The 21,836-nt window shown below is 43.9% G+C and overlaps 1 protein-coding gene across 10 annotated transcripts in view; it reads right to left on the bottom strand.

The window, feature by feature from the left end:
* CACNA1B (calcium voltage-gated channel subunit alpha1 B) overlaps nucleotides 1–21,836 on the bottom strand; it is a 470,003-nt gene that overhangs the window by 24,022 nt on the left and 424,145 nt on the right. For 8 of the 10 annotated variants that reach the window (XM_073313876.1, XM_073313880.1, XM_073313881.1 and 5 more), the window contains 2 exons: nucleotides 14,377–14,473; nucleotides 1,522–1,630 (listed from right to left, as the gene is read on the bottom strand). In XM_073313876.1, coding sequence (XP_073169977.1) covers nucleotides 1,522–1,630; nucleotides 14,377–14,473 — 206 coding nt within the window. Of the gene's footprint in view, nucleotides 1–1,521; nucleotides 1,631–14,376; nucleotides 14,474–18,822; nucleotides 18,920–21,836 lie in introns of all 10 variants that reach the window. The other 2 variants (XM_073313878.1, XM_073313882.1) reach the window with 1 other exon arrangement.

Below are 21,836 nucleotides of genomic sequence, written 5' to 3'. Positions count from 1 at the left end.
AATGTTCAGGAGAGCATGGGTGAAGCCCAGACCAGCCCCCACAGGTGGCAGGGACAGGGAGGGAGCACCACCCAGCTCTGCTCCTGGCCCCAGCCCTGGCTGCTGGTCGCAGCTGCCAGCCCCATTCCTGGGGTCCCAGCTGCTGGCCTCAGCCCTCAGCCAAGGCTCCACTCCCGGCCCTGCCCCCGCCTCTGGAGGCGTGTGTTGCGGAAAGGAGTAAGGCAGGTGCAAGGTAAAAAGATTGGGGACCACTGCCCTAGAGCAATTTCCACCCCAAGATCTCAAAGTGCATTCATGAGCTAAAGCATCCAGCCCTACTATGAGCTAAGTAAGTATCACAAAGAGGTGAAGATGTAGAGCCTCACAGGTATTTAAGGCTCTTCACGCCCATTGATTTCAATAGGAGTTAGGTGCCTAAATACCTTTGGGCAAGTCATGTAGGCCGAGATCCTCAGTCTCATTCAGTTAGCCAAGAACAGAACCCACCTCTCCTGACTCCCAGCCCTGCATCTTAACCACAGGGACATGTTTTGTCCTCCCTTTAGGTTTGACATTATACATGACCATAAAAGAGCTCTGGCCACTTACACTCTGGCTCTGGCTCCAGCGGAAGCCACAGCTTCGAAGGCGGATTAAACAAGCTAATAATCCAAGGTAGAATTTGATAGATTTTATTATATTGTATTGTTTAATTGGGAAGCCATGTATCTGCCTGTTTAAGCATTTACATAATTGAATTTTATCTCCGAGCATAATATAGGTCAGAGCTTGCAGACTTGTGGCTTCCACTACCAGCAGACAGGATCTTTAGCCGGAAGAGGTTTTTCTTCCTACTGGCCTGGCTAAGGCAATAAAACCTAAGGAGTCAGGGTTGTTTTTTTAAAAAAAAATCACAACGCTTGGTGCTTGCCTGGGGCTTTTCATCTCAAAGCCATTTACTCAGGTGAACAAGTCATGTTCTCCGTTTACAAAGCCGTACAGAGCGGTGAAGTGACTTGTTGAGGACATGCACTGAGGATACATCTGCACTGCAGCCAGGAGGTGCAATTCCCAGCTCGCACAGACAAACGCGCGAGCTCTGCTCCAGCGAGCAGGCTGAAATCAGCAGGGGAGCTGCAGCTGCACGGGTGGCGGCTCCGGCTAGCGCTGCACAGTCACACCCACCCGTCTGGGTGCGTTCTCGGGCAGCTCGCCCCAGCTGCCGGCCATGCTGCTGCAGCCGTGCACATTTACATCAACGCAGGCTGAGAATTACACCTCCCAGCTGCTGTGTAGACGTACCCTGAGTCAGAGCAGAGCTGGGGTCTCCCACTCCAAAATCCATCAGTCTACCTTCCCTTTTAGGAGGTGGAGGTAATTGGCTAGAGGATCCTCCCACTTCCTCTGTGGAACTCCTCCTTCATCACGTCCCCTTCCTTTGGCTTAGCAGGCTGGCCCTCTGGGCACAATAACCTTGCTGCAAGACAGCTTCTGAACTCACGCTCACGTTCGCGCACGTCTCCCTCTCCTCTCCCCTCTCACCTGACGCGAGTTTGATTTCTAGAGCGGTCCGGATCAAGGCCATCAGCGTGGAAGTGAAGTGGACTGTTAAGTCCGGATCTGAGATCGGCATGTTCATCCGCACCAGGCGCTGAGGAATGAAGCAGAGTTGCCGTCAGTGCCAGCTGGTGCTGTCCCTCCCCCACCCTCTGCGCTGCCCCTTCTAGGGTGATCAGCCATCCCCCTGATTCTTACAATAGCAAAATCACAAGTATGTGCAATTCGGAAACGCTCGCCGTTCGCGTGCTGTGTGCTGGGAGATGCAGCCTTGCCTCTGGGGAGGGTGGCTTCTTTTCTGGAAGGCTGCGGAACCAGAGGGCTCACCGCAAAGTTCTGAGACTGGGATTTGCCAGCATTCATGCTGCCCTCAGAGGAGTATATTTTGTCTCGAGCTGGATCAATTTGATCTCCCTGGGCAACATCTACCTATCATCCTACCCTAATCTCCCGCCAGGTGTCCTGGTTCGGGCAACAGAAGCACCGCAGCAGCCGAGCCCTTCCCGCAGCTATTGTCGGGGTGCTACTGATGCTTCAACCAAACCAGTCCCACCCTTGTTATGTATGGCTAAGGAAAGTCACTCGACCAGGGTCCCCGCTGGCCAGGCAAGAGGCATAGCTCTCCTCTCCTCCCTGGTGACATGGCACATTAAGGAGAACACTCTACCACTGACTCCAGCCTCCCACTGGGTGTTACCTGTTCCACACAGCTGCTTCCCACAGTGAGGCTGCAGCACAGAGACAAAGAGCCACAAGCAGGACCTGGCAGCCTCAGGTCGGTCTGAAGGGTGAGCAGGTCGACATTGCAAGGGCAATTCCCTTGTGGGGTCAGTGAGTGCATCGTCACTGCAGTGAGACTAGCTGTGCATCTGGGAGACATGGAGTGCCCTGAACATGCACACAGTCACACTGCCGTCTCGCCCCACGTGCTGTGCCGACAGGAAAGAGCTCTCCCGGCGGCATAATGGAACTACCCCAAGCCACGTCTGCAGGAGACCCTCTCCCATCTGACATAGCGCTGTCCTCACTGGTGCTTCTGTCGGTGTCACTTATGTCACTCAGGGGGGTGTTTTTCCACATCCCTGAGCGACAGAAGTTATACCAACAAAAGTGCCAGCGTAGCCATGGCCGTAGGCTCCTAAGTCACTCAGGTGCTTTTGAAAGTGTTACCCAGAGACTTGTATCAGAGACTCCAAAGCTGGGATTTGGATTCTGTAGGGGTCTTTATGCTCTGTCCTCGGCTCTAATCATTAAACTGCTCTTTGTCGAAAAGGGCAGGACTCTTACATTAATATTTCGTCCTCCTTTTCCACCATGAGGGGGAAAAAGAGTTTGGACTCTTTGCGGGGGAAATCTCAGAAATTTTATTTCCCAGTGGTATAAACTGAACATTGATTTAGGAGTCGCATCAAACGCAACCACAGAGAGGCTGGAACGGAGTTAAAAAGAGCTGAGCCTGATCACCCTGTTCACTTCTAGGAGTGCAAACGAGGGTATGTCTACACCACAGCCGGTAGCGGGCATCCCAGCTCGGGTAGAGAGCCGTGCACTCTCTCTGCTTGTGCTGGCAGCAGCGGGGCGGCCGCTCAGGCTAGCTGCCCAGCTACGTACTCCGGGCGTCGGGTGAGACCGTACTCGGGGCAGCTAGTCCAAGCTGCTGCCGGTGCCGCCAGGGCCACACTACTGCTTTTACAGGATTTTAGTCGGGCAGTCTGCTGGGGCTAGGAAGCATCCATGCAGCTACTGTGTGCGGGTAACCTAGGAGTAACTCCTGTGGAGTCAATGGAATTGTACCACCGTAAAGCGTAATGGGAGAAATCCAGCCTGTCCTGTTTAAACAACACTGGTTGCTTAAGGAAACTGGAGTGTTAAGCTGTGCATGTGTTTGCATCTGATCCAGAACGAAAAACTCCTCTCATTAGCTTCATCAGCCCTCAACCTCGAACCCTCCCAGCTACTTGTGTGGCAAGGGGCTACACACCCAGTGCCAGCTGCCACACAGGAGTGGGGGAAGAGATGTTACAGATAAAATAAATACTCAATCGCTCAGAGACACTGGTCAGCACTCAGAAGGGCAGGGATGGGCGTGTTAGGACTTTAAACACTATTCTGAGCCCTGCTGACATAAAGTGGGGCTGGGGCACCCTTTTGGCACATTATCTTTGTCAATGGTGAACAAGCACTGGAAAGAGCTGAGACCCCCACATTCATTTTACATGTTAGGCTCTGATCCCAAGTCTACTGGGGCGAAAGGCTTGTGCAGCAACCCACTCTGCTCCCTACAGGTCTACTCTAGTAATCAATGAGCTAAGCGAAACCATCACAACCTAACAGAACCCCCTTTAAAACAACGACAAGGGGTTCTCCTCAGTGTATTGACATGAGGGATAACGAAATCAAAGCTGAGCGTTTCCTCCCCATGTAATTCAAAGGCAATATCAAATGCTGGCAAAGCTCCAAAAATTTCGTCTGTTCAATTGTGTAAAACCGAATAGCGCCTTGGTTGGAATATCCTCCTTCAGCACGCCAAAGGTTAGCGCAAACGTAGTGTGTTCAGTGCAATCCAGTGGTTAACTTACTGAAAGAGTCCCACTGAATCCTACTTCAGTGAGAGAGAGAGAGAGAGAGAGTTAAGAGATGGAGAGAGAAAGAAGATGCATGGAAATGAAGACCAAGCAGGTGAGAAATAATTCCTCCGAGGAGAGCTCCATCCTCCTGAGAACTGGGACTGCAAAACCTGGGTCTCCCTATAGACCTAGCAGAGTTGATTCCCAAGAGGAGCTGTGCTCGTGCACAGAGGGCAAAATGTAGCCCACACTGTGAACTGACATGTCTCCGCTGTACGGAGGCCCTTCCTCGCAAATTTCAATCAGTGCTGATGGGATTTTAGAGGTGACCTCTCAAAGGGCACACACAAACAGACGTGTGGTACAGCACGGATAACTGAGCAAACGGGCGTTCCCGTGTACATGCAAACCGGTGTTCACTGGGTGCAGTGCTAGAGGCCCACCTGGACATGTGGCCCTCCATATTTATTGTCCGTGCCCCATTGTAACTCCCGTACTTCTCAAGAACAGGAGCGATGTGACTGGCTGCCTTGCCTTGCGGAGTCCTACATAGCCTTTACAGCCAGACAGGGCAAACTAATAGGATAACCTAATGCCAACCCCTCTAGAGTGACCCAGTGTGGGTTATTTCTGATTGGACGTGTTATCAATACATGCCAGCCATGGCACTGAAAGTCAAGAAAACTTTTAGCCCTTGTACAGCATTTTTCATCTGAGGATCTCAAAGCACTTTACAGGTATTCATTTGGCCCTCAAATCTGGCTGTTAATGTCAGAGGTGGTGTAGGGAGTCCAGCAGACTCAACCAGACTCCCTCCTGGGGGAAGCACAAACTGCAGCGTGAGCTCCAGCAGCATTGCAAAGTGTGCCACAATCATGGCCCTCCCCACCCAGCCAGGAGAGAGGATGGACAAGACCAGGGCCTTCTGTCTGTCAGCCATCCAGCTCCTCCAGTTGATAGCAAGGATCAGTGTGCGCGCCCTCCAGTGGGACTGTAGTTAGCCACTGGGCAAGGAAAGTCTCTTTGCACTCCCTGCAATGCCTTGCTGAGCATGCACATTCCGACCATAAGCCTCACTACTCCTGTCCGAGGCAGGTTATTATTGTTCCCATAAGGCAGAGAAGTGAAGTGACTTCCCCAAGATCACAAAGAGAGTCAATAGCAGAGCCGGGAAAGGAAGTCAAAGAGTCCTGACTCCGAATCCCCTTCTTGAATGACTCCTTCCCAAAGAGCAGAAGACAGGATAGCAACCTGTAATGCACATGAATGAAGTGCTCTCATTATCTCTCTATAGCAAGATTTGGGTTTGTTTATTGCAATGGTTTTAAATCATCTACTTAGAGCAGCCACCTCTTTCTGAATGCATCCCTGGAGAAAAGGGAGAGGAAAAATCAGACCCTTTCTATGGTTGATTCCCCTTATTTGGGGGCTACCCACTGTCATGCTGAATAAGCACTCAGGGTTCAGGTTTGTTAGGAGAGACGCCCACTCCTTTCACTAACTCCACCAGCACTCATCTTAGCATGAGTCTGCTCAGGCTCCTAGAAACATATAGTTCACACTGGACAAGCTGATTCATATCGTCTTATCTTGCAACATAAACAAAAAATATCTCTTTAAAGTAACATTTTTCTCCAGTTACAGCACCTCACAGTTCTTAATATGTACCACATATTTATTTTTTTCTTCCTCCCATTTAAAAGCCTCATCTACCTGCAATGATGCTAGGTCCTGCCACACAGAAATCATAGAATTGTAGGACGGGAAGGGACCTCGAGAGGTCATCTAGTCCAGTCCCCTGCACTCATGGCAGGACTAAGTGTCATCCCTGGCAGGTTTTTGTCTAATCTGCTCTTAAAAATCTCCAATGATGAAGATTTCAGAACCTCCCTAGGCAATTTATTCCAGTGCTTAACCACCCAGTCAGTTAGGAAGTTTTACCTAATGTCCAACCTAAACTGCCCTTGCTGGAATTTAAGCCCATTGCTTCTTGTCCTATCCTCAGAGGTTAAGGAGAACATTTTTTCTCCCTCCTCCTTGTAACAAATTTTTATGTACTTGAAAACTGTTATCATGTGTCCCCCCCCCCCTCAGTCTTCTCTTCCCCAGACTAAACAAACCCAATTTTTTCAATCTTCTCTCACAGGTCATGTTTCTTGTAATAATTTTTGTTGTTCTTCACTGGACTTTCTCCAAATTGTCCACATCTTTCCTGAAAAGTGGCACCCAGAACTGGACACAATACTCCAGCTGAGGCCTAATCAGCATGGAGTAGAGCAGAAGAATTACTTCTCGTGTCTTGCTTACAACACTCCTGCTAATACATCCCTAACACATGCCATTGCTTACACTTTAGGGGCCTGATTTTCAAAGGTGCTGAGTGTCCAAAACTCCCACTGGAGTCCATGAGAGCTATGTATGCTCAACACTTCTGAAAACCATGTAATCAGCACTTCCCCCTACAACCCCCATGCTGAGAAAAATATCAAAATGTTGCTTAAAGTTTCTGAGACGGTTCCTACACTTGCACACCTTATCTTATCTGATACCTTCCACAGTGGCCGGAAGTAGGTTCACATTACACAGACCGAACTAACCCTCTCCACTCCTCTCCGGCACAACAAGGGAACCTTACATCACTGTAACCCTGTGAAAGCTAACGAGCATGCTCCGTGAGAGAGGGGGCAGCATTATCTAGCCCCTCTGCTCTTCATGCCCCACTCAAAACCAAAAAAATCCCCACTTTATTTCAGAACTGCCGTCCTCACTCTGTGACCTACTGAGCCTTGGCACTGCCTGCTGCTTTGAAGTGTGATTCAAAAATTTGCCATAAGGAACTGGAGGGAGGAGGGGAAGGGTCTGATTTGCAGCATTTTTCCATTACTCCAGATTTCAAAGGAAAACATACGAGCGTGTTGATACAGATGTTAAGGGATCACAATGCTCCGAGACTCCAGTAAGGAGTTCACTCCACTCCAGGATCAATGTGGGACTGCCTGCCACAAATGAAAAGTGTGGTTAGCTACACTAATTAAATGGGGGAAGAAGACTACCTTGGAAGAAGAGAAAAGCCACACTAGATCTCGGTGCCTGGCAGAAATAGATTTCTCTGCTCCTTTTGCCATTCCCCTTCCTACACTTCATTCCTCAAATGGAGTTTGAAGAGAAGTATCAGGCAGGAGATGGAGATCTAGTTCCTGATTTCCTAACCTGTGCCAGACAAACCTCCTCAATCCCCAGATCTTAATTAGGCAGTTTCAGAGTCACTCTCCCTTCTCAACATGAGCAGAACAGAGGCTAACAAGAGGAACCTAACTAATGTATCAGAAGATCTTGTTAATGTTTCTGCAGTGAAAGGCCGCTGGGGCTGTGATATTCTCTCTAGAGCATCCTAATTAATTCTAAAAAAAGAAAAGGAGTATTTGTGGCACCTTAGAGACTAACAAATTTATTTGAGCATAAGCTTTCGTGAGCTACAGCTCACATCCGATGAAGTGAGCTGTAGCTCATGAAAGCTTATGCTCAAATAAATTTGTTAGTCTCTAAGGTGCCACAAGTCCTCCTGTTCTTTTTGTGGATACAGACTAACACGGCTGCTACTGTGAAACCTAATTAACTCTCTACATCACAGAAGGGGGAGCAACCAGATAACAAGATAACAGCCAATTACAGACTGGAGCATGGGCTACATTTGTAGCGTTTCTTGCTCCGGGAGATGAGCAAGTCAGACATTCCTCAGCTATTAACAGGGGTTGTAACTAGAGCTGGGCAACTAACTAACTAACTAACTAACTAAATGTGCACAGACGTTCATTCAAGTAAAATACAGAACTGACCTTGCCTGAATTTGTGCCAATTTCATGTTTACTTTCAGCAAATAATCTCCTGAAAATCTTTTTCTTACAGGAATTCCAGTGGAGACAGAGAATTTTAAGCAGATATTAAAGAATGTTAGGGGCAAATCATCTCAGTGTAGAGGGCTACTATATAACCTATACGTCTCAGGGCTTAAGTGAGATTTAAGTGGCACATAGGCTTCCTATAGACCCTCTGCACGGAAGTGAATTGTAAACATGAGTATGTGTATGGGGAATCTGACTCACTGTTGCACTCATCCAAATGTCAATGGAAAAAAAATACCATGTGCTCTGTGTATCCTATTAAAACTAGCTAACACCACTTAAATTTTGGATACTGAAAACTCACTTTGAACTACTCATGGGCAATTTATGGGACAAAAATCACTGGGGGGGGGGGGAAATGCTTCCTAACAGTGAATACATTCAAAAGAATTGAGAACTGCTTATGGACAGTCTGCTAGCAGAAAAAGAGTCTGAATTTGTTGAATAAATTATTTGCTATGAATAATTAACCCTGTTCTAGTTGTAATATTATGCTCTGACTTATTTAATGCCCTGTCTTTTGACTGGGTAGTCATTGCATTTCCCCAGACAAACACTGCTCAGAGAAGGCAGAATGATCAGCTAGTTAGCACAGAGACCAGTTAAAGTCTGTGATTCGTTTAGAATCATTCACAACCTAATCCAGACATTCAAATTCTGCTGGCCTCATTCTTGACACAAAGCTTGGGAAGGAAGAAAACAAAAACCAGTATGGGATAAAGTTACCACAATCACATGACAATGATGGACCTAGGATGGCAAAGGAGAATATTTACCGGGTGTCCCCAAAGCCAGTCTGGCCAGTTTGATATGGCCTAAGAAGTTCTAAAGTATAGCCCATGGGCACTACAATCTCGGTGTGCAAGGCTCAACCTTTGGGCGAACAGAGAGTTACTCAGAACAAGATGAAACATTGCATGCTGGAATTTGTAGTCACCATGGGCTGCACCTGTGATTCAAGATGGGCAAGGTAAGGGGATGCACCGTGTATTCTTGGCAAATTGTCAGTGTGACCCTCAGCAGGGCAACGTTTGGATATTCCTGCAATAAGCAAAACAGTTGATGTTACATTGAGGCTTGGCAGAATTCAATTTTTTAAAAAAATAATTTTGAGGGATAATATTGATGAGTCAAAAAATTAAGGCTTTATAACCGGTAAACATCCTATGTCAAAATATATGAAGTAAATAGCCTTAAATCAAACTTCAATACGTTCTCAAGCATCATTTTGCTTACTTTGCCTATCCGTACATTCCCACTATTACCTATGGAAATATTTTTTCCATCAGTTTGTGTGAGTACAGTGAAATTGACGTTGACCAATCAAAATCAAAATCTTTCCAAGCCTAATGGCTTTATGCTCAAGAGTTACGCCCCGACTCAAATCAAACTGAAACCCCTCCTCCAAATTCTAAATCATAGAATCATAGAATATCAGGGCTGGAAGGGACCTCAAGAGGTCATCTAGTCCAACCTCCTGCTCAAAGCAGGACCAATCCCCGACTAAATCATCCCAGCCAGGGCTTTGTCAAGCCTGACCTTAAAAACTTATAGGGAAGGAGATTCCACCACCTCCCTAGGTAACGCATTCCAGTGTTTCACCACCCTCCGAGTGAAAAAGTTTTTCCTAATATCCAACCTAAATCTCCCCCACTGCAACTTGAGACCATTACTCCTTGTTCTGTCAATCACTATGGCACTTTGGCATCAGCTCAATAGCAATGCATTGCCAAGTACATAGAGGGCGTTGCACTGGTTGGGTTTCCTTTCCCCAGTTTCTCTGCGGATACATCAGAAACTCTGGGATGTACAAAACGAGACCCATGCTGAAAGTGCCGTTGTCAATAGCTGTTTACAATGACTGCAAACGCTTGGGCGCCAGTTCTGCCAGCTGACTAAGCACAATGTTGGAATGCTCACTGTCTTGCCTTGAAAATTCATGAAGGACAGTTTTTCAAGGGAGAGCACCATGAGCATCAAGATGCATGCAAGCATTGCAGCCTCAAAATCTTTTAATGTATTCAGATAATGCACTGACTATTTTCCTATGCAGGTTTTCCAGGCATGCATGTATGTGTACATACACACAAGGGTGGGGTTATCCAGGATTATTTGTCTACAAACCTGCTAAAAACATCAATGTTTAGAAGCTTCCATGCTCCCCATGTGCGTTATAAAAAGCAGGGAGACCCATAACTAGAGCCAGGCAAATAATGGATTTTTTTCTCTGTTTGCTGGTAGTTTTAAAGAAATTGACCAAAAACAATTTTTTTTTTGAATTTTCAGCAAATCTAAAAGTAAAAAAAAAAAAAAAAAAGAAGTTTCTGGTCAAACTAAACATTCCATTCAACCTGAAACAAAATGTTTCTATTTTGTTAAAAATGAAACAATTCATTCAATCCAAACGAAATGTTTTCTTTCATTTTTGGACATTTGTAAAGGTTTTTGTATTTTTAATAAACAAACAAAATGTTGCTTTGAACCAAAACACTTTGTTTCAAAAGTGTCCTGGTAAAACAATTTGATTATTTTGTAGTTTTGTTTTGTTCTTGACAAGAACAGTTTGGCGAAACTGACGCGAGCTCACAAAACATGTCGGTGTCGCCAAATCTGCATTTTTTGCCAAAAAACTGGGACCAGCACTCTCCGGGGTTGCTGGCAAACTCACAAGGCCTGTACAGGACTACAATGAAGTCTCAGTAAACTCTGCTAAATGGACCAAAGGTTCTGATTTGAAACTCTGCAACCACTAGAACTTTAAGCAATTGGAAGGAGCCAAAGTGCCACTTTCCCCAACCCCAGCCCCAGCAGTGTGGAGGAAAGTGGCCTTCTTCTTTCGAACGCCCAGTGTCTCTTGGGATAAAGCTCTCCTGTCACCTGAGGAGTGTCAGAACAAGGAACTAAAAGATTCCCATGCATGACTATCAAGGCAAGCAGCAAGCCACGTGCATAACAACTCTGCAGGGATTGGTCTTGCTAACCAAGGAGAACAGTTCACAAAGGAGGAACAAAATAAACAAATTAAAAAAAGAAAAGAAAAGAAGTTTGACGGAAAGAAACAGTAGCCCCAAAGTCTGGAGAAAATAAACAAACGAAAAACAACACTGAACTATCGAGAAGGCCAACAGATAGAGACAGGGACAAACCCATACAGGCTGCCCAGATCTTTGCAATCAAATAGAGAGTCAAAGAGGGACAAAGAGGGAAAAAAACCTTTTGCCCAACAGAACAGAAAATAGACTTTTACTGACAGTGAGAGAACAGGAGAGGGCAGAGACAAAACATTGACTCCTTTCACTGGCTGTCTCTGAGCTACAGTTGCACAATTAGAGGGGGTCATTTGAATTGTTATTTACTTATTTTCTGGCTTCTTAGAAAGCAGATTTGTTTGTGATCTGAAACATGTGCATGTAGCCGAGGATGGATGGTTGCACTGTGCCTCAAGTGGGGCCAACTGTTGGTCACACTGAGTTTTCCCATCAGTTACAAACAGATCGTGGTGAACAGCAATGGTAACTCCAGGTAGACAATGACCACTTGGAAACCACTGGAGTCTAGGGCAACTGAATGCAACCATTCACATGTAGTGTTAATATGAGTGCAGATTTTCAGCACAACCATGTCTCCTCGCACATGCTCTTCCTAGTCACATCAGTTAATAAAAATGGAGGAGAAAGGCAATGAAAGCCAATGTCATTATTAGTGAAAGCATGGATTTTTAAAAATTAAACTAGTGAAATGCCTAGTATAGGGATTGGCAACCTTTGGCCCGCGGCCCGCCAGGGTAAGACCCCTAGCAGGCTGGGCCGGTTTGTTCACCTGCCGCGTCCGCAGGTTCAGCCGACTGCAGCTCCCACTGGCCGCAGTTCGCCGCTCCAGGCCAATGGGGGCTGCGGGAAGTGGCACGGGCCGAGGGACGTGCTGGCTGCCGCTTCCTGCAGCCCCCATTGGCCTGGAGCGGCGAACTGCGGCCAGTGGGAGCCGCGATCGGCTGAACCTGCGGATGCAGCAAGTAAATGAACTGGCCCGGCCTGCCAGGGGGCTTACCCTGGCGGGCCATGGGCCAAAGGTTGCTGATCCCCGCCCTAGTAACACTGCTACTGCTATCAGTGGGGATGAGCCCAACCTGCAATGACTGATCGAACCCTCCTGTACTTTGGGGGGAATTCAAATCAAGATCCAGGTGTAAACTCCAGAGCTTGGACCTATTCTATAGTGAGCCAAAGTGGAACAATATATCTGACCACCTTCAACTCAGAGAAAGTCTGACTGTAAATCTGAACTTCACAGCTTGGACCCGTCTCTACTTATGGGACTCAGTTACATCCCTGCCATGGAGAGCGGTTACTTGATGAGTAAAAAGTAAGGGTGGAAGAAACAAGTGGGTGTATTTTAAAAAAATACTCAAAGGTACCTAAATGTTATGGGAAAGGTATATAAATGCAGACATAAATTAAACTGCATGTAGGAAGACTAATGTAAAAAGAACTTTCTAGTGATGAATGAGGGCAGATAAGTAGCTAAGGTCTCAGCCTGGATAGAAGTTGGTATATATAGGTTAAACAACAACAAATACAGCCTCTAAACAATGCAGAATTATAAGCAGCCAATAACCCTGTTAAAATGTATGTTTTAAACACACTTATTGGCTATTTTTAATGTAGAGAGGTAGGAAAAAGTAATGCAATTGAAAATATTATGCTTCTGGGGTGTGTGTGTACATACATATACTTTAAAAAGCATATACAGAAAGTGGCCAAAAAACCCACAAAAACAAAAACCCAGCAGCTCTGAAAAATCAAGCTCACTGTGACTTTGGGCCTCTAAAATAGACACACTTAAAAAAACGGTGGCCACTTTTGCAAATGTCGCCCTTTCTGTGTGTGGGTTTTTATATATAAAAACCAACAGATATTTTAAATGGCTGAAACATGGAAGTTTAAAAATTGATCATGTGTCTGGAAAGTTTTTATAAGGATGTTTACTATATATTGGCCATTACTATATATTCATAATAGATACCCCCCTTTGGAGTACTCACATTTTATGCCAGGAGCATAGCAAGATGCACACAGAAAAGCTACCTAACTGATCATTCGCGTAATACTGAATCCAAAAGCCTCCTCCAAGCCAACTATCCTTACCTTCTTCTCACTTTGTCCGATAGAGGGGAAATGCATTACAATAGGGAAGGGCTATGTTGAAAATATTTATTTGAAACTTTGGTTGATATTTACATGCCCTATGAAAGGCCACAGTGAAATTCAGGGGGCGGGAACCGGCTCTCAGGGTTTGGCGTAGGCCCATCTCATAGGGAACCACTACTGAAACTCAGTGGCACATAGTTTAAATGAGAAATCAGGTGATGCTTGGAGGTATGATGTGGTCTGGGTTCATTCCAACCTGTCACACCAAGCAAAGCCCAGGGTGGATGAGTGGGATTTTCAAAAACGCTCAATGCTGGCCTAATTCTGTTTCCACTGAAGTCAACAGTAAAAACTCCCATTGTCTTTAATGGGAACAGAGTTAGGCCAGTCCTGCATGCAAATCCCTTTGAAGGCATGAGAACGAAAGCTAAAGAAATATTCCTAATGAAGCCCTCGCCAAATGCAAATTTCATGCAGAATTGGTGGTTGCAGCGCAAATCTCACTGAAACTAATGGGAGGGAATTGGCTGGAATCCTGGACCGTGCTTTATAAAGTCAGTCTAATTTATCTCTGCATTTCTACCACACTCTCCACAGCAGGGTCTGAAATGTAGCAACTAACATATCTTTGAATGTAATGTGTCTTGTGGTTTAATTAAAACCTTGTTTAGGACAAATTATATGTGATTTCTCTTTTTTCTTTGGACCAAAATGGTTTGATTTGTGTGAAGTTATTTCCACGAGTGTATTAGAGAGCATTTATGGTATTGGCTGTATTTAATAACTTGCTACCGCCTACGGCCCTGCCTACCCTAATGACTTTGACCTAATTAAAAGGAAAAAAAAACACCACACAACTAAAAGGCTAGCCAGAGACATACAAAAATATATGCAGTTGTATTGGTAGCGTAAATTGCTTATTAACTCCACTTCCCACCCCGCAAGTGGACTGGAAAGGAAGCAGAAAGATACAGAGAGCGACACTTATATAGATAGGTGGAGACATAGCTGGAAAGACAAACTAACATGTCACAATTTTAATGACTGAAAACAATATTATCAAAAATGTGGCATGTTTAAAATCCAGTCTGCGTAGAAAGAAGATGAAGCACCAGAAAGAACTCAGGATCACACCAATAATATCACAGGAAAACGGCACCCATTTCAGCCATGGCAAAAAGAAGCTTTCACCGGTGGTTTAGGGAATTTTTAAGGATGATCTACCTTATAGGCAACTCGAGCAGGGCATTTCTTTCCCAGGCCTAGAGGTGGGGACATGTGTCTCAGCATCTCATACATATCAGTGTAACTGATGTGCCCGCTTGGAATTGAAGGCGGGGAGGAGAGAGGGGGTGTGGTGGCAAAAGCAGGAGGAGACAGAAATCAAACCAGAACCAAAATAAAAACGGGGAGCAACACAAAGGGTGAAACGAAACCAGGGAGAGGAAAATGCAGGGGGGGAGCGGGAGAGAAAGCAGACAAGAAAAACAGATATCTGGTTAATCAGATTTCTCAGGAAAGAGACAAATAAACAAAATAAAGAGGAGGGTAAACTGCAGGATTTCTCCGCTTCCATCCCTTTGGTCGAACCCATGGGTGTCTCCTCATCGCAGAGAAATCCCAGGTTAAACGCTGACACTCAAATCCCTGCGGCAGCAGTACGGAATGATTGATGTGTAAGTCAGTGGACGTGGAAAGGGATTGGGGTGGGTAGGGATTGGGGGGGTCAAAGTGGGGGTTGCTTTTTTTGTTTGCTTGTTTTTCAAATAAAAAAATGGTTGTATTCACCATGCCAGGGAGAGCTGGTAGGCAGAGTTATGGGACAGAAACAGATGTGACACATAAAATGCTTCTCTTTTTCTTTTGTGAATAAAGAGTTTTGCTTCCAATTTAGGTTAAAGGCTAAAAGAGAAAGAAGAAGGAGAAGAAGAATCCTTTTTTGTTTTTTTCACATGGGCAACCTAAGATTGCTCGGACTACCAGAAAAAGCTGGATCTCTGCAGCACCCTATCCAACGAAGCCAGACTCCTCCAACAACTCAGATTCGGCTCTGACCAGGGCAGCCACATAGATCCCAGCCCACCTTCAATCTGCGAGGGGGCTCACTTACTGGCTTCATTACAAGGGTACGTTAAACAGCCTGCGAGTTTGGAAGCAGTGGAAAAAGCTAGGAAGTGCAGGGGCTCAACAGAAGCCTTGCAACTCCATTGTTGATGAGTTTTGTTACAGCCGGAGTCCACAACAAATTAAATCCTCCATTGGGAAGAAGGGGCGGCAGAGCTGAAAAGCTCCTGGCTTGCTACCCCTACTGGTGCTGCCGTTGACTTTGGACACAACTGTAGCGTCTGATTTTATCTTCCCAGGTGGCTGTGTGTTAATACTACTTTGTAATTCCACAGGGTCTTTCATACAAGGATACCAAAGCATGTTAAAGAGCATTATTAATTAATATTAACCCCCCTGTGAAGCAGGGAAAGTATTATCTCCATCGTATAGATGGTGAAACTGTGGCACAAAGAGGGTAAATGAACTGGCATCGTTCATACAGCACGTCAGGTGTAGACTCAGGAATAGAGCCCAAATGCTCTAGAGTGCTCACTAGACCACACTCCCAGGTACTACACAGATGGCTGATAGATGGGGAAAAGGAAGGAAGAGAGAAACAACTGACAAAACCAAAAGGATAAAAAGTTTCTATGCCTAGCCACTATCTCAACATTGAAATACAGCCCTGCGGTTTTTATTCCCATCTGAAAAAATATATTTCTGGTAGATTTTTAAACCTCATTGATCACATGAATTGAATATGGAATGTACATTTTCAGAGAACTATCCACAATGGCTCCAAGAGCTCTTTCTTGAGTGGTAACAGATAATTTAGACCCCATTGTTTTTTGTGTATAGTTGGGATTATTTTTCCCAATGTGCATTACTTTGCACTTATCGACACTGAATTTCATCGGCCATTTTGTTGCCCAGTCACCCAGTTTCGTGAGATCCCTTTGTAACTCTTTGCACTAAGCTTTGGACTTTGCATCATCTGCAAATTTTGCCATCTCACTGTTCACCCCTTTTCCAGATCATTTATGGAGTGGGTTGAACAGCACAGATCCCAGGACAGCTCTTTGGAGGACTCCACTAGATACCTCTTTCCATTGTGAAAAATGACCATTTATTCCTACCCTATGGTCTGGTCTACACTACAGACCTATACTGGTATAACTACAATGCTCAGGGGGCTGAAAAATCCCCCCGCCTCCCCGCCAGCAACATAGTTACACTGACCTAGGCCCCCCGTGTAGACAGGGCTGTGTCGGCGAGAGAGCTTCTCCCTGCGGGATAGCTACCGCCTCTTACGGAGCGGGAGTAACTGTGCTGACGGGCGAGCTCCCCCCCGTCGGCGTAGACTGTCTCCATTACAGCGCTGCAGCAGCGCAGTGGCGCCAATGCGGCATTTTAAGTGTAAACGTGCCCTTTGTTTCCGATCTCTTATCCACTTATTGGGGAGGACTTTCCCTCGGACCCCAGGACTTCTTACTTTGCTCAAGAGCCTTTGGTGAGGGACCACGTCACAGGCTTTCTGAAAGTCCAAGTACACTATATTGGCTGCATCCTCTTTGTCCACATGCTCGTTGACCCCCACAAAGAATTCTAGTAGATTGGCGAAGCCTGATTTCCCTTTACAAAAACCATGTTGGCTCTTCCCCAACATATTATGTTCCATCTGTGTGTCTGATAATTTTGTTCTTTAGTGCAGTTTCAACCAGTTTGCCTGGTACTGAAGTTAGGATTACTGGTCTTTAATGGCCAGGATCACCTCTGGAGCCTTTTTTAAAAATTGTCATTATATTAGCTATCCTACAGTTATCTGGTAGAGAGGCTGATTTAACAATAGGTTACATATCACAGTTAGTAGTTCTGCAATTTCATATTTGAGTTCCTTCAGAACTCTTGGGTGAATCCCATCTTGTCCCAGTTACATATTACTGTTTAGTTTATCAGTTTGTTCAGAAATCTCCTCTACTGACACCTCAACCTGGGACAGTTCCTCAGATTTGTCACCTAAAAAGAACAGCTCAGGTTTGGGGATCTCCTCCACATCCACTGCAGTGAAGACCAATGCAAAGAATTCATTTAGTTTCTCGGCAATGGCCTTGTCTTCCTTGAGTGCTTCTTTAGCACCTTGATCATCCAGTGGCCCCACTGACGGTTTGGCAGGCTTCTTGGCTGTGATGTACTTAAAAAACTATATTTGCTGTTATCTTTTGAATTTTTAGCTATTTATTCTTCTGATTCTTTCTTGGGCCTGCCTGAGTACACTTTTACCTGTGACATGCCAGATTTTATGCTCTTTTCTATTTTCCTCAGTAGGATCTGACTTCCAACTTTTAAAGGATGTCTTTTTGCCTTTAACCATTTTGACTTTTTTATTCTATTGTTTAGCCATGACGGTATCTTTTTGGTCCTCTTACTGTTTTTATATTTTATGGGGAGGGGCATACATATTTAGTTTGAACCTCTGTAATGAATCAAGAATTGCCTCTCCCCTTGTGGGTCCCAGGAGAAGCTGTTCCACATGTCTAGAAACATTATTTCTGCATACCCTCCTAAGGTGACGTCAATATGAGGGTAGTTGAAATCCCCCATTATTATTGCGTTATCTGTCTTTGTTGCTTCTATCATCTCTCTGAGCATTTCATAATCACCATCGCCATCTTGGTCAGGTGCTCAATACTATACTCCTACTGTCCTAATCCTACTGTTCAAGTGGGGAATTTCTATCCAAAGAGATTCTATGGTACAGTTTGAGTAATTTATGATTTTTACTTTATTTGACTCTATGGTTTCTTTCACAGACAGAGCCACTCCCCCACCTGTGCAACCTACTCTGTCGTTCTTATATATATTGCACTCTGGTATTACCATTTCCCACAGATTGTCCTCATTCCACCGAGTTTCCACAGCACCTATTATAACAGTATCCTCATTTAATGCCAGGCACTCCAGTTTACCCATCTTAGTACGCAAGACTTCTAGCATTTGTATATAAGCATTTGTACATTTTGTCAATATTCAGTTGCTTCCCTCCATATGTTATATTTAAATGGGATTCTTTTACATTTGACTGTTCCTCACTAGGCCCTGCCTTTATTTTCACCAAGTTCTTTCCTATCATCTTTCCTGAACTATAGAGTTCCCCCTTTAATAAATTCATCCCTAACGGAGATCTGCACTGGAACCATGTGGCCCTCTGCATCTGTTGGCTTTCCTTCAGCTCTTAGTTTAAAAAACAGTCTAAAACCTTTTTGAATTTTAGATTTTTCTCCTCAGCATTCTGCAGAAATATTATTATGCTGTTTCTCTCTCTCATATATATTGCCCCTTTGCCCCTTCCTCACCCCTTCCCATCTAGACCATGAGGGATGGAAGCTTTTGAGTTCTCTGTCTCATAAGGCTGCCTTTCTCCAGCCAGCTGGGATGTAGGAGTAGATGGAGAATTGATGCATCAAGGGATAAGGGGGCAGTCAATCATTCCTTTTCAGGCAACGGGTTAGTCACGTTCCAGTTCTTTTCAGTATCGTTTGCATTTGCAGTTTGGATTAAAAAAAAAAAAGAAAAAAAAGAAAACCAAAGAAGGAAATGCTGGACAGACTCTCTGAAATTCCAAACCTTATATGCCACCCTATGAGGGCACTTCTTTCCTAAGCCAAGGGGTGGAGCAATGACACGTAACAAATTGTACATATCCTTATAATGAATCCGGCAACTGGAAAGAAAACATCACAAGTTATAACAGCATAGGAAAGGAGGGAGGCCTTGTTCCAAAAGATCACTCCCCTACAGAACACAGCAAATGGCAGAGGGTGGAGGAGGAAAACATTCTAGAAGCAAGGTTAGTTTGACAATGATTGGATTTTCTGGGTGGTAGACACCTTAATTCAGATCTAGAGAGGGAGAACTTCCAGTTTCTCTACAAAAGCCACAGCATAAAGCAGCGTGGTTGTTTTAATTACTGTCCGAACTACAATGCAATATAAAAGATATTCTAACCACCACATTTAATTATGAGAGTCACTAATGTTATAGTTCTTTAATATGTCTGAAATATAAGAACACAGAAGATTAACAGTCAGCCCAGTAGTTTGCTATTTTAAGAGACTTATGAGACTGATTAGGACTGAGAAAATTCAGATCCCATTTGTAACAATTGAAATCAGACTATTGCAAAGTTGTTTTTATGGTTAATTCTATTATTTAAAAAAATGTTTTCAGTTAGTCTAGCAGCTGGATTAAGAAACTTCATGGATTACTTTTATTTCTAATTATAATTAGCCAAATCATCTAAAAAAATAGCAGCACCGAACTTCAAGGGAACCTGCAAAGGAAATCAAACTGCTATTATACCCCTCCTGCCCCCACACTTTTTTTTAAGCTTCTTTATGATACATAAAAAAGTCCTTAGAGATTCCCCCCCCCAATATTTTCATGTGGTTTTGTTTTTTGTATTAGAAAGTCCTAGCTGGTTTACTCATAGCTTTTGCACAGGTATAATTGTATTGGTTTAGAAAACTACATAGTTCAGCTGGTGTAACCCACTACTATGAATACAGTTAAACTGATATTAAACTGTGGCACATTGATACTATTGTGGCATTTTCCTTTAGCGAATGGACTGAAACTTCTAAATCAATATTGTTACATCAGTGCAAACCCTGTGCCTAGACAAGCCCCGAGATATGTCTACCCTGAGAGACTCTGTGGATGCCTGGAAGAGCTAGTGCTTTTTGACATGACACATGCCACTGTAGTGAACCACGATTAGTTGACAGTGGAACTGATTCTTAGTTAGGCAATTTAAATCTCTTTGGTTTTCGTTTGCCTTTGTTAATGCCTATTTATCTCAGATACTTGTGAGAGAAGCTCTTCTTGTTAGGGATTCCACCACCCTGCTCTTTCAATTAAGAGCTGAAAACACTTACAGTACACACTTCTAGTCATCCAAGAAGAACTCTGACAAACGGCTTGACATTCCTAATATTTCCAAGGGGGAAAAACACATAGTAAAGAAAAATACAGCACCTTTCAGGTCTTCTTTATACATCTTAAAGAAACAAAAAAGGCCATACATCCAATTTTATTTTATTTTGCAGGTCATCTTGAAGTTCAATGCTATTATTTTTTAAAATGACTAAAAGTGGCCGATCGCTAAAGAGAGATTGCCATTTGTCAGTATCAGTTTACATGTGAGAGATTTTCCCCAGAACCAGATTAGTAGGGTTCATAGTGCACTATCTCTCTCTAATGTATGGTGTTTCTACCACCCTTTAATCCATTAGCATTCCCATATTTACCTTCTATTTAGCAAAATACTTTTTTAAAAACAATAGTGCTATTTCCTGTTTTTACCTCTCTCTCAACATTTTGAATATTTTCCCCCAAGAAAGTTTAAAGACATAATAACCGGGAGAAAGATGGTGACACTGAAGATAATATTTTAAAGACATAAAATATTAAAATAAATAACCATTACCATATACATAATAATATTTGCACTTTGCACTCACACGTCGCCTTTCATCTAGGAGTCTCAAATAGCTTACAAGGTGGATAAGGCATTATTCTGTTCATTTTATTGATGGACAAACTGAGGCATACAGAGGCTAAGTGGCTTGGCAAAGGTCACAAAGTAAGTCAGCGATAAAAGTAGGAATAATAATCTAGTTTGCCTAAATCTAGATCACACTGCCGTGTAATCCCTTTTCATGCAAATTATTATGATTATCTATTATTCCCCATGACATGTAAATACCTGCATTATGAAGAAAAGGTCCTGTCTCAGAAAGTGTAAATCACTGATATTTTAGGCCTCAAACCTGCAAACACTTAAGAATATGCTTAGTTGATGTATGTGACTTCAGTGGAACTACTTGCACATGTAAAATTAAGCAAAGGCACATTTTTGAAGGCTCCAGGCCTAAGATATCAAAGGGCCTGATTCCCCTTTGATTTACACAGTTGTACTTTGTGAGTAACTCCACCGAAGTCAATGGAGTCACACCAGTGGAAAACTGGAGTAGATTAGAGAATCAAGCTCCCTGATCTTCATGCATGACATAGTATGCATTCATTACTTTTTAAAAGGAAGTATCATTTTAAACCAACATTTTAATCTTTCACTTCAGAACCAGAAGAATGAGGAAATCATGCAGAAACCACCCTCCTTATGACCCCAATGGTCTGAGCATCTGAATCTTAGGAAAAGCACATTGGTGTTTTTTCTCGTACACAGGTAATTTATCTCATTGGTGCTCATGGGATTTGAAGTTATTTGTTATAGGGAGAATGGACATTCCCAAATTTTCAGCCTCACTGAATTTCCCATCAGTGGTAAGAAAGTGGACAGGATTTGCAAATGAAAAATAACCACTGATTGCTGATCAGATACTCACTAAGGACTAGTTTGTATTAGAAACTTGCACTAACTAAAATCTAGTTATACTGGTTCAAATCCCTAATGTGGATGCACTTGAGATGGTATAAATTATGTTTAAACAGATTTACTTTCTGTACTAAAGCTACTACATTAAACCAAAGTTTGATTTAAATTGGCTTAAGTGCATTCTTATTAGGGGTTTAAGTTCTTATCTATAAACATTTTCCCTACATCTTCAGCTCTGCTTGCA

The sequence above is a fragment of the Lepidochelys kempii genome, chromosome 16 (assembly GCF_965140285.1).
Source record: "Lepidochelys kempii isolate rLepKem1 chromosome 16, rLepKem1.hap1, whole genome shotgun sequence".
Classification (NCBI taxonomy): Eukaryota; Metazoa; Chordata; order Testudines; family Cheloniidae; genus Lepidochelys; species Lepidochelys kempii.
Note: the sequence above shows the minus strand (reverse complement) of the source record. Positions and strands in the feature narration are given on the sequence as shown.